The sequence below is a fragment of the Monomorium pharaonis genome, chromosome 2 (assembly GCF_013373865.1).
Source record: "Monomorium pharaonis isolate MP-MQ-018 chromosome 2, ASM1337386v2, whole genome shotgun sequence".
NCBI lineage: Eukaryota > Metazoa > Arthropoda > Insecta > Hymenoptera > Formicidae > Monomorium > Monomorium pharaonis.
Window position 1 is genome coordinate 23,055,736 of NC_050468.1, and position 13,905 is coordinate 23,069,640.

The 13,905-nt window shown below is 31.1% G+C and overlaps 1 protein-coding gene across 1 annotated transcript; it reads right to left on the reverse strand.

The window, feature by feature from the left end:
• Window positions 1-1,887: 1,887 nt before the first annotated feature.
• On the reverse strand, window positions 1,888-8,486 carry LOC105829099 (venom acid phosphatase Acph-1). Its single transcript, XM_012667751.3, has 7 exons — window positions 7,700-8,486; window positions 7,029-7,136; window positions 6,273-6,538; window positions 5,827-5,983; window positions 5,633-5,756; window positions 3,681-3,892; window positions 1,888-3,017 (listed from the first exon to the last, which is right to left on the reverse strand). The coding sequence occupies exons 1-7, from the start codon at window positions 7,790-7,792 to the stop codon at window positions 2,754-2,756; spliced, it is 1,224 nt and encodes a 407-aa protein (XP_012523205.2). The 5' UTR covers window positions 7,793-8,486; the 3' UTR covers window positions 1,888-2,753.
• Window positions 8,487-13,905: the final 5,419 nt, after the last annotated feature.

Consider the following 13,905-nt stretch of genomic DNA (forward strand, 5'->3'; position numbering starts at 1 on the left):
ATGGGAGGCCGTTCCAACAATCCGTATTCATCCAAGATCAAACAACTTTCGATTATCGTTTATTCGGATCTCCATAGAATTTCCCTTTATGGGAAAAAATTGATATCCAAAGGCTTAAAAAATTCACTTAGACCATCTTTAGGCCCAGAAGAATAAAAAGTTCTGAAGGAACGAGATTTTCAAACTGTCCGAAGGTGAAGATCATTGAAAGAAACAATACAAATATTATTGCGCGAAGATAATATGGAATGGCAAATATTTAATTTCTCTGTAAAAATCACTACAAAACCTTCCCGAACAATTAAACTTTTGTTAAGATTATATAGGATTCAGATGCCCTCGTTACATGCTTAAAGTACTTTGGCGAGCAAATACGAGCAGCAAACTGATTATCGATTGCATTAACGAGAGCTATTCAGATTCCAAGCTTTAGTGATTCCACACTATTAATTATTCAAATTGAGAAGCGCATTCGCATACTATCCATACATACAATTTCGTATAAATCAGCACTGCGGTTACTTGCGGCGTTTATCGGATAATACAGAGCACACTGGACTACGCCAAAGGCGAGATATCATGTTCGCAATCATATCCGAAAGGATTTCTCTTAGTTGGAAACGCTCTGCTTAAGTGGCTTTGTTAAATCGCGAATCAGTAATATATATTGTGTGAAATTGAAGGACATATGTACCACATTTCCAAGTATTATCAAAAGTTAAAAAATTTTACAGATTGTTTTATTATTATGTTTGAATGTATCTATATTGAACAGCATTTGCTTATTAATTTAAAAGTTATTTAATTTTTTGTTAAAATCAAATTTTATAATACTCATAAATACTGATAAAACTATAATAATTATATTTGTGCAAAAATTTATTTTAATTCACTTACTTGTTTAACAATTGTTTACCTAAAACTGCAGCACGAAATATAGTCATTGTATAAGCCTTTATAATGTTTTCTTTGTAACTGATTTTACAGGCAAAATTAACATATTCTGTTGTTGATTTGGAAAAAAGGTCTAAGAAGCTTACGGTTTTTATCCACAGTCATGAAAAATTAGATTAATATAATACATATAATAAAATTTTATTTTACAATGCGTCCGCAATTTACCGCCATTCTCTAATGTGAATAACACTTACTATTTATAAATTGGATGGGAATTTCCGCTCGTGTTTTGTACCGTTTTAATCTACGACTCCGACGCATTAATAACTTCTTTGATGACAGAAGAATGATGGTAACAAACCGTGTCATTTGTCCGATGATATCTTGTACACCTTGGCAGCATGCTGTCAAGAGTCGTCGTTATGTAAATAACGCGCTTGATACGAAACGTACTTGCTTGACGGAGTGCATCCCAGGTGCGCACGCATCCGCGTAGTTTCACCACGGAAGGTGAATCACCGTAATAAAGGTGCAGGGACCCCTCCTGACGCGCGTATCTGCGTCGAGATACCTCGATTCCGTGCAGAACGGAAAAACGGCGGCGGCCGAAGGATCTCTGGGGCCCCCAGTGTTTCTCAAACGTCCACCGTAATAATTTAGCGCGCGATATCAGAACGCGATATTAAAAGCGTCGCGCGTTATACGAAGAGATAAATTGCTCTTTCTCACTTTGCAATTTCAACGGCGCTCTATATCAATGCGACGAATGTGCCGATCGAAACAGCAACGGTGTCTATTTCCATCCTTCTCTCTGCTCTACGTGGAGGGACCGCTCTTCGATCGCGCTTTTCTCAGGTTCTTGAACTCTTCACCTCGACGAAAATAGGGGAGAGCCGATCCCGTTCGTTTTGGAATCAAATTTGCTCCAATTTCGTATTCGCCAAACGAAGAGCTTAATTTGATTACGGTATCCGTGATATTAAAATGCCATTTTCAAACTGCCATTTATTTTTCACATTTGCGGGTCACATTCTGTACCATTCTGTTGCCAGATCTTTATAAAAATTTTACTACATATTTAATATGTGAAGGAAAACCTACATCTTTTTTGTTACGTGATAGACTGTAAAGTGTATATATGTACGTATCTACGAATATATAAAGATGAAAGAGAACATGTTTGAAAATCTCTCGTCGATTTACTAATACTTAGGTCGTCGATCTTTATGCATAATCATAAATATCATTTAATACATCATATTATTTTTACAATATTTTACAATATTACTTGAAAAATAAGTACTAATATTGATATAATAGTAAAGTGTGTACTTTCTAGAAGTTCAAATAGCAGTGAAAAATATTATATATCGCAGGTTATTTTTATCGATGACATTTAATTACGGGCGTTTATGAATGTTTAAACTAGTCTCACATCGATTTTAGGAGACCCACGTTCTCGACAGTACGCGTCTACAAGTGAGAGAAGTTTGTTTGCGAGAAGTATGATTACGATATCGCTGCTACTATTAAATCGATACACTAATAACTATTTACAATATGTACAGTGGTCCGTGCATAACGCGACAATGTAACAACGCATGCAGTAAAATGCATCAGCGCGATAACCGCAGCACATGGAGCGAAACGTACGGCCGCAACCTCGTCGGGGTTTCCCGAACACTCATAGTTTGGCGAAGTATTTCCGATACAGGTATCGATCAGAGAACGCGTGCTGCGTCGATTATTTTCGCAACTATTTCCTTTTAACTTAAAGTCACGTATAGCTTTGCTTTTATCTTTTTCTACAAAAAAAGAAAAGAATAAATACCTAGAATTTTAGCATTGGTAAGGAATCACTTTTGCACGAATTTTGATGCAAACGTGAGGAAAACGATGAGTAAGATGTACCAAGATCCATCGTCGGCGATACACGTCGCCGACGATCGATGATGCGGGTTCATCTTAAGCTCCTCCGTTTTATTCCGGCAGTAGTACTCGTCGTCACTCGGTAAAATGTCCTTTACAATGCCGAGGAAATCCTCAAAGGGACACATCTCCGCACAGCCTGGGATTGTCTGTATCTTCAATTGTTCCGTAACGCCAGTCCATAGTAAGACCTGCAGGAAAAGATATATGAAAAATAAATCTTCAATCAAGTTCTATTAATAGAAATAACGATAGAAGTAACAATATTAATAGGAACAGCAAATAAAAAATGAAGAAGATATAACATAGAAGTTATAAAAATAAATATAAGTTTTTACCAAGAATCGTGTAAATTAATATTTTCTTTAAATTAAATTAAGGTAAAGTTAATAGCTTATATAAAATTAATTTCTTTATCCTAAAAGTTGTATAAACAAAAAACTAACTTAGTTGCTTTAAAACTAAATTAAATTAAGTTAAAAGTTAATTGTGAAGAACATGATTTAAATTGAACTCAAAGTAAATTTTCAATTTAAGGAAAAAATTAATAAGTTAAAGTGTACACGTTTTAAAAACAACTAATTTTTAACTATATTAATTAACTTTTAACTTTATTTTTTAAATTTAAATTAAATTAAATTAAATTAAATATATATTAATTTTTTAACTTAATTATGTAACTTTTAACGTTTTACTATCTAATTCTGCAACTTAAATAAGCCAAGTCTTTTTTAAATGATATGTTAGAAGAAAATTTGTTCTCTGTTACTCTTTTTTACTCAAAAAATGTGTACTATTATATAGATCAATATAATTCCTAGACTTATCTGTTACGTGAAGTGTATTTAACATACCCGAATATAATAAATTCCCTTTTTGTCACGATGTGTCTCGAAAATGAACGTGGCTCCATAAGCTGGTGCCGTTGGTTCATTCGTTCCTAAAGCGTAGGCAAGAGCAGCTATATTGACTTCGTGAGCGCTAAATAGAAAAGCTTTTCTGTCACGTAGTAATTTTCCCGCCTGGTGTTCCTGAATGTCATACACCATTTTCCGAAGCAGCTTGCCTGTAAATAATTAAAAGTGATTTTGCTTATAAACAATGAAACAGAAAGGAAAGATATAGAATTTCCAACAAAACCGAAAGTTATGATGATATAATGACGTTAACATAATTCGAAAATAATTATTAAAAGTCATTTTTTGAAAAATTACGACTCATTTTATTGTGATCTGTTCTATTTCGAATGTTCTTGAAATACATTTCTGAACCTGAGTGGCATATTCCATTTGTCTTAAAGAAGAAGAAAACGTATGGTTTTCAAATAGCAATGTGTCTGTTTGTTATTAGCATGTTGCTCCCAATCGTAGCATGTGTTGGTATCAGAATTGTAGCCACTGAGCCCGAATGTGTTTGCAAATCGAAGTCTTCATGGTATTACAAATTGTGTACAGCAACTTGTCAGCAACTTGCCAACAACTTTGAAATCAACGTTATCATCGAAATTTGTACTGTTGCCGTCATGTTGCCATAATCATTTGTAAGATCATATGATTTTATATTGACGATAACATGAGGTAACTTTGATGTTGTTATCTTGTCTAAACTGCTAGCAATATATGCATTATCAGGCATATACAGCGTTGTCTGCGTATCGCTTCAATATATTCAAACTTTATTGAAAACAAATATACGGCAAAATGCCAACATCACAAGCAATCACAGATTTGCGCAATTTTGCTTAGATATCCTTGGTTATAAATCCGGAAAAACGCATTGTTTTCGAGTTACAAATGCTTTCTGCCTGTGGCAAAGTTTTACAAGAATATGTAAATTTATAGAGATCTGATCTCAAGATGAATTTTGCTTTTCCTTTTAAGTTTTAAAGGCATTGTTGGAAATAACTTCCTCACGCATACTTCGCATTGATGTTTTATTATATAAACTCGAATACGACTAAATTTACAATACAACAATTGCATACCTATTATTCTTATTTATTTCTTCAAATTAACAGAAAAAATATACTTTTTACTTCTTATGGTTATCGTATCCTAAAGACAGCATACAATATTTATTACAAAATTTACAAAACATTTATGGTAATTATTGAAATATTTTATAAATATTTATTAAAATATTTCATATACTTTATATATATATGATCTTAGATTGAAAAAATAATGGATTTATCATGAATCTCAAAAAAATATTTACAAAATATGTATTATATAAAATGTTACCAAAAATATTTATTTGAATTATTGTATAAAATATGTAGTTTGCCTTTTAATAATAAATTGAATAAAGATTTTACTTTTTCTTTTATATTATATATATATATATATATATATATATATAATACTTATAATAGTTTAAAAAAATGTAATAAATATTTATGAATATTATCAATATTGTATACTGTCTAGAATATTCTTTTGAGAATAAATGCATAAAGGACCGGTTGTTTCACCGGCGGATAAACTATGTAAATTATCCTACACATCCATTATATCTATCTATAGAAATTTATCCAATCTCAGTGTCACATAATTTATCCAAAGGTTATAACAACCGCTCTTAAATTGTTCGACATTTATTAATAATATTTTTAGTTTTAATCTTGCCAAATAAAATTCTGACGCAGTTATTTTTGAGTTTTAGATAGAAACCTATGATTTTTATTGCGTTTTAAGACACGATTTATTTTAACCTGTTTTCTTGTTTTGTTCACATTTGCTTAAGATAAAAAAAAATCCTCTATCACAATTTATTGATATATTCTAGGGATATTTTGCGCACTAACCTCCGTTTAATCTCTTCAAGGTTTTTGTGTATGATCGAAGTTTAAAGTCCAACTCTAATATTTCTTTCATCGGACTCGGGAAAACATTCTGAGTCCACTTTGGCAGCGTCAAATTTTGCTCAGCCTAAAAATGATTATATGATGAAAATTCAGACAAATATTTTAATTTTATCATTATCGAAATAATCGTTTACCTCCTCTTTCAATAGATTATACAAGTGACTGACTGGATCCGTAGCGTTAATTAATTTACCACTATGATCCGTCAAATAATCCATTACATTCTTGTACTTGGCGATCATTTCTTTTACACTATCCTTCTGAAGGAATCGTTGATATTCTTCTATGTATCTAGAAAATAAAAATTAGGATATTATTGAAACTTTCGACATAAAACATACGCGCGTGCAGAAAAACGTAGAAAGTAGTTAAATTTTTTTCCTGATATTTCTTATTTTGCAATATAAAGGTAAAATAGAATATTGTAAATTAAATACAAAATAAAAAAAAGGAAAATAAAGATATCTCTATCGTACCTGTATAAAAGATACTTGATGAAAGGAGACTGAAGAAAAAGGATTTGAGAATCGTCGATCCCGTTATCGGGTCCTTGCGATCAATTCCCTGTAAAGTTACTCACCGATAGCAGTAATGCGGAAACAAGAGGTTGTCAGTCTTGTACGGCACGAAGAACATCCATGTCGGAATCCAGGGCAAGTGCGGATTCCAGGTTTGCTTCTCGGAGGGCGGGAATAATCCCGCCAGTACTAACTGGAGAGACAGTTGGGTCCGTGGGACGTCCGTCGATTGGGCATAGATCTTGGCTGGCCAATAATCCGGTCCGAAATATTGATCGTACCTCTCGCGCAGCATCGTCCCAATTTTATACTCTCGCATCTTACCTTGCTAATTGCACGAGAAAGAGTATCGAGTTAGACGAGTAGAACCGGATATCGGAGAATTACATGGGCTTTTTTTAGACCGAACTATTTCCGCAACTTTAGATGAGAATAACGAATATTCGCCAAAGTCGGGAAATTCATTTCTCATTATACGGAAGAAGTTATTGGAGAATTTTGCGAGGTTCTGGGAAGTGGAAAAAAAACACTTATACTAGCGCTGCATAAAATAAACATGAAAATAAGAGATGAAACGAATGAGAGAGGAAAAAGGAACGTCATAAACGAGATATTCAATAGTAACACGCGCACGCGTGATCTAATCTGTTTCAATATATACGTTATTGATTTGAAAATATTAAAGCTACACAAAAATGGCACGTTGGAATACTGCATGATGTTCCTGAATGATTGAGTCGTTGCTTCAATTGAACTGACGGCATTTGATTACGCTAAATAATTAATGTTTAACTTTAATTGTCGTGATTTGTACTCACATTGGTCAAGTCGCCGTTGCCCATCGGGTAGTAAGAGTGATTGCGATGCGGATCATTGGGGTAGTTTTGGAACTCTCGATGGGGCACTTTGTCACCGTGGCGAAATACCTTCGAAACAGAATATACTTATGTAAGCTATATCGTCACCATCCGTTATCATCACTGTCACCACACAGACGGCCGCAATAATGCAAATGTTTCGTTACTTGTCTCTCGCACGAGGGATCGCTCTTGCGTAACTTCTTAATTTCTCTCAACTTTTCTCGGCATCGAAACACGCACCTGCGCAATTCGCGAAGCAAGTGTGCTTGCCTCGTGGTAACGTAAATGCGTAGAAATATCTTATTCCACATTTTTGAAAACAAAACGGATAATTCTATTCTTTCACGTATTTGCAAAAAATATATAAAAAAAGAAGAAATTTTTATATCGTTATTTGGACACAATCTTTTAAGAGAAAAGTAATCTTCACTGATACTACGAACACTAATATGTCTCTATGGCCGGTATTCATAGTCGGGTCTTATATTTAAGATCATCTTAAGTACTGTCTTAAGATGCCATCAACCAATCACAGAGCCGTATTAGCATCTTAAGACATTGCTTGAGACGATCTTGAAATAAGATTTGACTATGAATACCGGCCTAAGAGATTGAACTAAGGCTTTTACCACGTGAAGCAGTTGTAGTTCCACATCGGAATCGGCCGATACGGCGAGGCTGCTGAGAAATACGGTGAAAATCGTTGATTGCATCAGAAACATCCTCGCGATATCCCTCTAAAAGCACTTTCAGTTTGAGCGAGCACTTTCAACGCTTATTTGAAACGATCCGAACGGCCGTCGCGATTGAAATCAACGAATCACGATACGATCTACGTGGTGTTTATATTTCTACTCTCGCTTCTCTGTTGATATATGCGAGTGGGGGTGGAATAAGGAACAGTCAAACAGGCTCCAATGATAATTCCAATGATTTTTATTAGCAAGTTCCCCGCTCTCAGCAGACGCCCGATCCTTTTTCCTGACGTTGATCGTCACCTTCCACGAAGGACGTGTAAGCAAACAGCAGGAAATTCACCGTAGAAAACCGCAATTGACGATTTTCAGCATAGGAAATTCTCTCTGCCATTTTTAAACCGAACATACACGTTCCGCCGCCTGATATCTTATCTATAAATTGTGAATGAATGAATTACATTACTACTACGAGGTGAATCTTATCTTTGAGAATTTCATTTTACTGACTTTTCGTAAACGTCTCATAAAACAAGTTGGAGTCTAATGTTTTTGAAAATGAGTTGATTTTAAATTAATTCACCCATAAATGTGCGCATAGATTAGAGATTAGAATTTTATCAAACTTTTGATCAAACATCACGTATCTGATGACAGTTTTAACTTTATCTAATTTTTTTTTAGCTTTTTAAGATTAAAAAGATAAGGAATAAAAGATTGTTTATAATATCTAACTTATAGAAAGATTATATTATTGATAATAATCAATGCTTTAAAAAACGAAAGAAAAATATTGATGATTAACAACGACTTTGTCATAAAAATGGATAATTACAAAAAATTATTTTAGTGACATCTTATGTTCTCTAACGCAACTGAACAAAGCCCTATCATTAATTTATCGTTTTAAATTTAGTTTGCCATTGTTTTGCGTTTTTTTATAACTGGAAAACGATTTCTTGTGCACTCATAAATGTGCTGAATTTATGAGTCATGCAAACGCTTGACCGTTTGAACAGGCTTATCTGCATGTACGTAAATAACAAAACGGATCTGTGGAGCATAAAAACATACCATAAAAAGCGGTATACGATTTACGAATCTCTGAACTTTTTTCATTTCAAGAAATTTCTTCTAAAATTGTTTATTTCGATAATCACAAATTTTGCTGAATGATTTGTTAATAATTTTTTATAATTTCCTATTCGTAAACACTTGATAAAAATTAACAGTTGTTTAATTTGTTATCTTTTATAATTATTATATAAAGCATATCATTAATATTTTATTTTTATATTGAAAATGCAATTATAGATTTACTCATATGTATATTATTATTTAGGTTCTTAGATGAATATTTCGAGAATTTTTATTTCGCGTACCTGTGTGAATGATTTATTATTATTTAAAAACTTATTTATAAATCTTTGATTTCTTTATAAGAATTTATTGGAATTTTAAATCCAATTATTATCTCAATTATTTAAAATTTAATTTTCTGAGTCCTTTATTTAGTTTTTTCGAGGAAAGGAGAGAATTATGATATTGATGATTTTTTTATACATTATATTTTCTTATTATTACATATAAGATGTATCACAAAGTACTTTTTGTTTTTCTCGTAAACCAAGTCAAATATTTCTGCGATATGAATCGACATATTAAATTGATATTGATATGTCGTGCCAGGTGTAGACGTGCGTCAAATCGACTAGAGCGAATATATATCATGTTATGGAAGTCCCAAGGATATCCAGTCGATTTGACTTTTGAGATCAATATGATGCTTTTGACGTTCACCGCGCTACGGATTTAGCAAATACTACCGCAACCGCATTTGAAATATCAGTAGACGTCACGAGATTCTCTTTGTCCGAAGAGATTATGTAATTACGTTTCTTTATTCACATGAGTTAAACTTTCCATTCGCTTTCGTGGAATTAACGCAACCATGTGACTTGTCCCGACGAATTCGTAAGAGTTCGGGTTGACTATAATGATTCACTTAGACATGATGGGGACAAGATGAGGTGTGAATACAAAGATATCATTGACATTACCGTGTCTTTTTGCCGTGCATTCCGTGGAATTATCGCTTCACTTGACCGCACATAATGAATTTTCCTTCCATAATTTAATTCATGGAAATCATAGCGAAAAAGAGAGAGAGAGTGGGAGAGAGAGAGAGAGAGAGAGAGAGAGAGAGAGAGAGAGAGAGAGAGAGAGAGAGAGAGAGAGAGAGAGAGAGAGAGAGAGAGAGAGAGAGAGACAGAGGAAAACCTGAGAGAAGGTTTTCAGACAAGAATGATGTTCATGCGCGTAATCGAAGATCCATTTCTGATTGGACATCGTAAATTTCCGACTAGCGACGGGATTGATCAATCTTACTTTTGCGAAATGGATAAAACGTCGAAGGAATATATCGTTTACGACGTTTACATAATATGTAGGAAAAAAAGTGAATTGTGATTTTATCTATATTTCACGCATTTGTTCCGTATCTAAAATCCATTTAATCAACTTAAATTTGCGTCATTTCAGAATAATAATCGCGTCACATTTTACCATTTCTAACAGATAGAATTTATAATTTTATGTACATATGTATGTATACTGTATATATGTACGTTATACATATTCTGATACGTTAACATTTTATAAATTGTATATAAAGTTGTAAACGGAATTTTATCCTAAAATCTGACGTAAGTTATAAACCGTCTAAAGTAAACTTTAAATTATAAGACACAAAATATGAAACATAAAATATTTGTTTTTCTGAAACAATTATTTTACGTAATGTGCCTATAAAAAAGATGTGCAATTGTGCATGTATTTCGCACGAGGAAGATAGATGTTCAAATCGTATATTGCAAATAGAAGGGCATTAAGAATTCTAGCTATTTCAATGCATCGTTGACAGTATTATCTTAGTTATAATTAACATTATTCCTAACTGATTTAAAATGCATGATTGATTTGCAAAGTTTTTTGTTAGCGAATAATGTTTATATGATTCGTTATAATTGTGCAACCATTCGATTGTCACACGCAATTATATACAATTAATAACTAAATCAATTGAGAAAAAGTAAACTTGTTAAATAATTATAGTGTGTATACTTTTTAATTATAGTCCTATTACATCACTGATTCAGCATCGTGCACACCTATATGCAAAACAAGTTGTTTTTATTTTTAAAACATGACATGGAAGAATTTTCCGATGTATCAAAGTTATCTTAATATAATCGTTTATTATATACTAATACAAATCGTTTATTAGGTCTTATCATAAAAATATAAATTTTTGTCTTTTTTTCCTTCTGTAGATATTCTCTCTCTCTCTCTCTCTCTCTCTCTCTCTCTCTCTCTCTCTCTCTCTCTTTCTCTCTTAGAGATTTTTGTTCGTCATGGTTGACGATTTCTTATAATAATCTGATGAAATTTTATATTGTATTGCATTATTTTAAACATTCCATGAGCACATATAAACAAGTTAATATATTAAAATAAAATTTTTTTTAATTATATTGTTATTTTGTAAAAAGATATATATATACTCTATTGTAATATTATACCATGAGCAAATAAAACATATCTTGCTTAGCTTTTCATATGTGAGGTCAATACTATTTTAATGTAAAATCAAGTAAATGAGATCAAATGTTACAACGTATTTTTGTATTGAAATTATGCGAACGACTTTCGCGTGGCCTTCATTCAGCCATACCTTGCTACAACTGCATATAAATGAGTCATTGCAATTTATTTAATGGCCAACCTTCGTTTATATTGGTATATTGTTACCTTAATTGTGTTGTTAACGTAAAATGTAATATTAGTGATTATGCCTATTTTACACAATAATTACTTCATAATTCAAGAAAATAAATAAACTAGTAATAAATTTTGGCGATTAAGAAGATGCATCTTTGTTTGTTAACTTCTTACAATAATTGAGCCATTACAAAAGTTACTATAGAAATGTCTTTTCTACAATAGAAAAAAGATTTTTGGGAAAAACTATTTGCGATTTGAATTCATAATAAAATTGAGATCTTGTATTATGCAAATAACAATATAAAATTTAAAGAGGTATTAAAAATATAATAAAACATTTATAATAATCAAAAGTAATGGCTTGTATATTTTAAAAATAATAAAGGAATAAAAAGACCAAAAGTGAACTTAAGGTGAATCAGTTTTGTATTTTATAACCATTTTACCGTCCAGTTTTTATACTTTTTGACTATAATCATCAAATCTTTTTGTAATCCGTTGACATGTTAAACTGTGATGTAATTGTTTTATGATATCAACTTTTTGTTTTTTTATTTATTTGTAATGTCTTAATTTATTTTATATGCATGTAAATTTATTGCTGAGAAAGACTAAGTAAGTTGAAACAGTTGAATGAACAAGTCGAAGAGTACAGTTTATAATTGATTTGCATTATAATAATAAATTCCACTAAAATGTTTACACTTTAATTTGTTCGTTTTTGGCATCTATTCCTTTACTGATTTATAATAATCACTTTAGCTTGTCGATATTATTATGAATGTTCTTATTTAATAACTCTTTAGTCACTTTAGTGTATTTATCTTTTTTGCGGTTTTTTTTAGAATATTTTATATATTACTAAATATTCCGATAAAATTGATTAAATTATATGACAAAATTTTGCGTAGCAAATAAATGAATAAAATAAATAAATAATATAAATAAAATTATAATCTACAATTATGTAGATTGTAAATATATCCGAGTCGAAATTTGGACTCTACATTAAACCTTTAATTCTAAAACATAGTAGAAGCTAAAGATATGAAAATAGGTTCAATTACAGTAATACAATTTGCTACTACTTTGACCCTTATAATGTCTGTTTCCCGTTTCACTGGTTTTTAACGTTAAAATAGGTTGATTTGTACAGCAGTTAAAGTGGCAAAATAAGTTTTATTTTAAACCTCTTCTGAATCTTTATCTGCTACATATTTCTGGTATTGTATAATTATACAGAAATTCTAAAAAATTTTAAAATTTATAAAAATTTCAGAAAAATTATATTAAAAATTCTTTGCAGAATTTCAATAAAAAATTTGTTTTTCTCATTTTTTAAAAATTAAACATAGTATTGTATTAATACTGATAAAAACTTTATCTGCTTACGATAAATGAATATTAATAAGTCGACTTTCTGGCAAAATTTGGTTTATTAGAGAAATAACGTTTCAATCCTTGATTTAGGTCCTCTTTAGGTTTTAATTACAAATTTCTCGAATTGGTCAATATAATCGCTTAATAAGTTCGGACCAACGAAATATGAAACAACGTTCTACAATAGGAGTACATTTGATTTAAGTTAAACAATAAATTAAATTTTAAAAATGAACAGTCAAAAATATATAAATGTAAAATAAACCAGATAAAAACTTATGTCAAAGTCAAATTTATGTCAAAGTCAAAGAATAATATAGTAATATAGAATTATAAATTACAATGTGTTCAAAATATGTATCACTTGACTAAATTGTAATTTATCATTTATTCATTTTGTACAAATAACTCATGCTAAAGGAAAAGAAAAGGTAAATGTAATTCATAATGTACAATATGTACACGGAGAGGAAAAATAATTGTAGTAACCATAATATCACTATAATTAATAGTCATTTTTTGTGCTTTTAATTTGATGAAAAACATAAAATTCGAGTATCGATGACAATCTCTATTGTAAGATAAAATAATTAGTCCATATATATATATTTACAAAAATGCACATTATTTCTCAATCATAATATAGAAATATTATACATTTAGCACATGACAAAATAAAGAATCAAACAGTCTGTGCAATAATTATAAAATATTTATACCTTAAATTCGGATTTGTATAATTTTTTACAAGTAGATACCATTCAGAAATTTTATTTCGGCAAAACTGCATTATGGCGTGTTATCTTAGCGCAATTATTGCGAAATTTTTGTCAATTTATGACAACCTTTGTAGTGCAACATTTGCACAATGTGTTTATTAGAATAGAAACTAAAATGATAGTTTACATTAAGTTATAATCAATAAATGTCACATGATTGTTTGCTCGCGCGCGTGCGTTATTAATTTTTTTTTATTG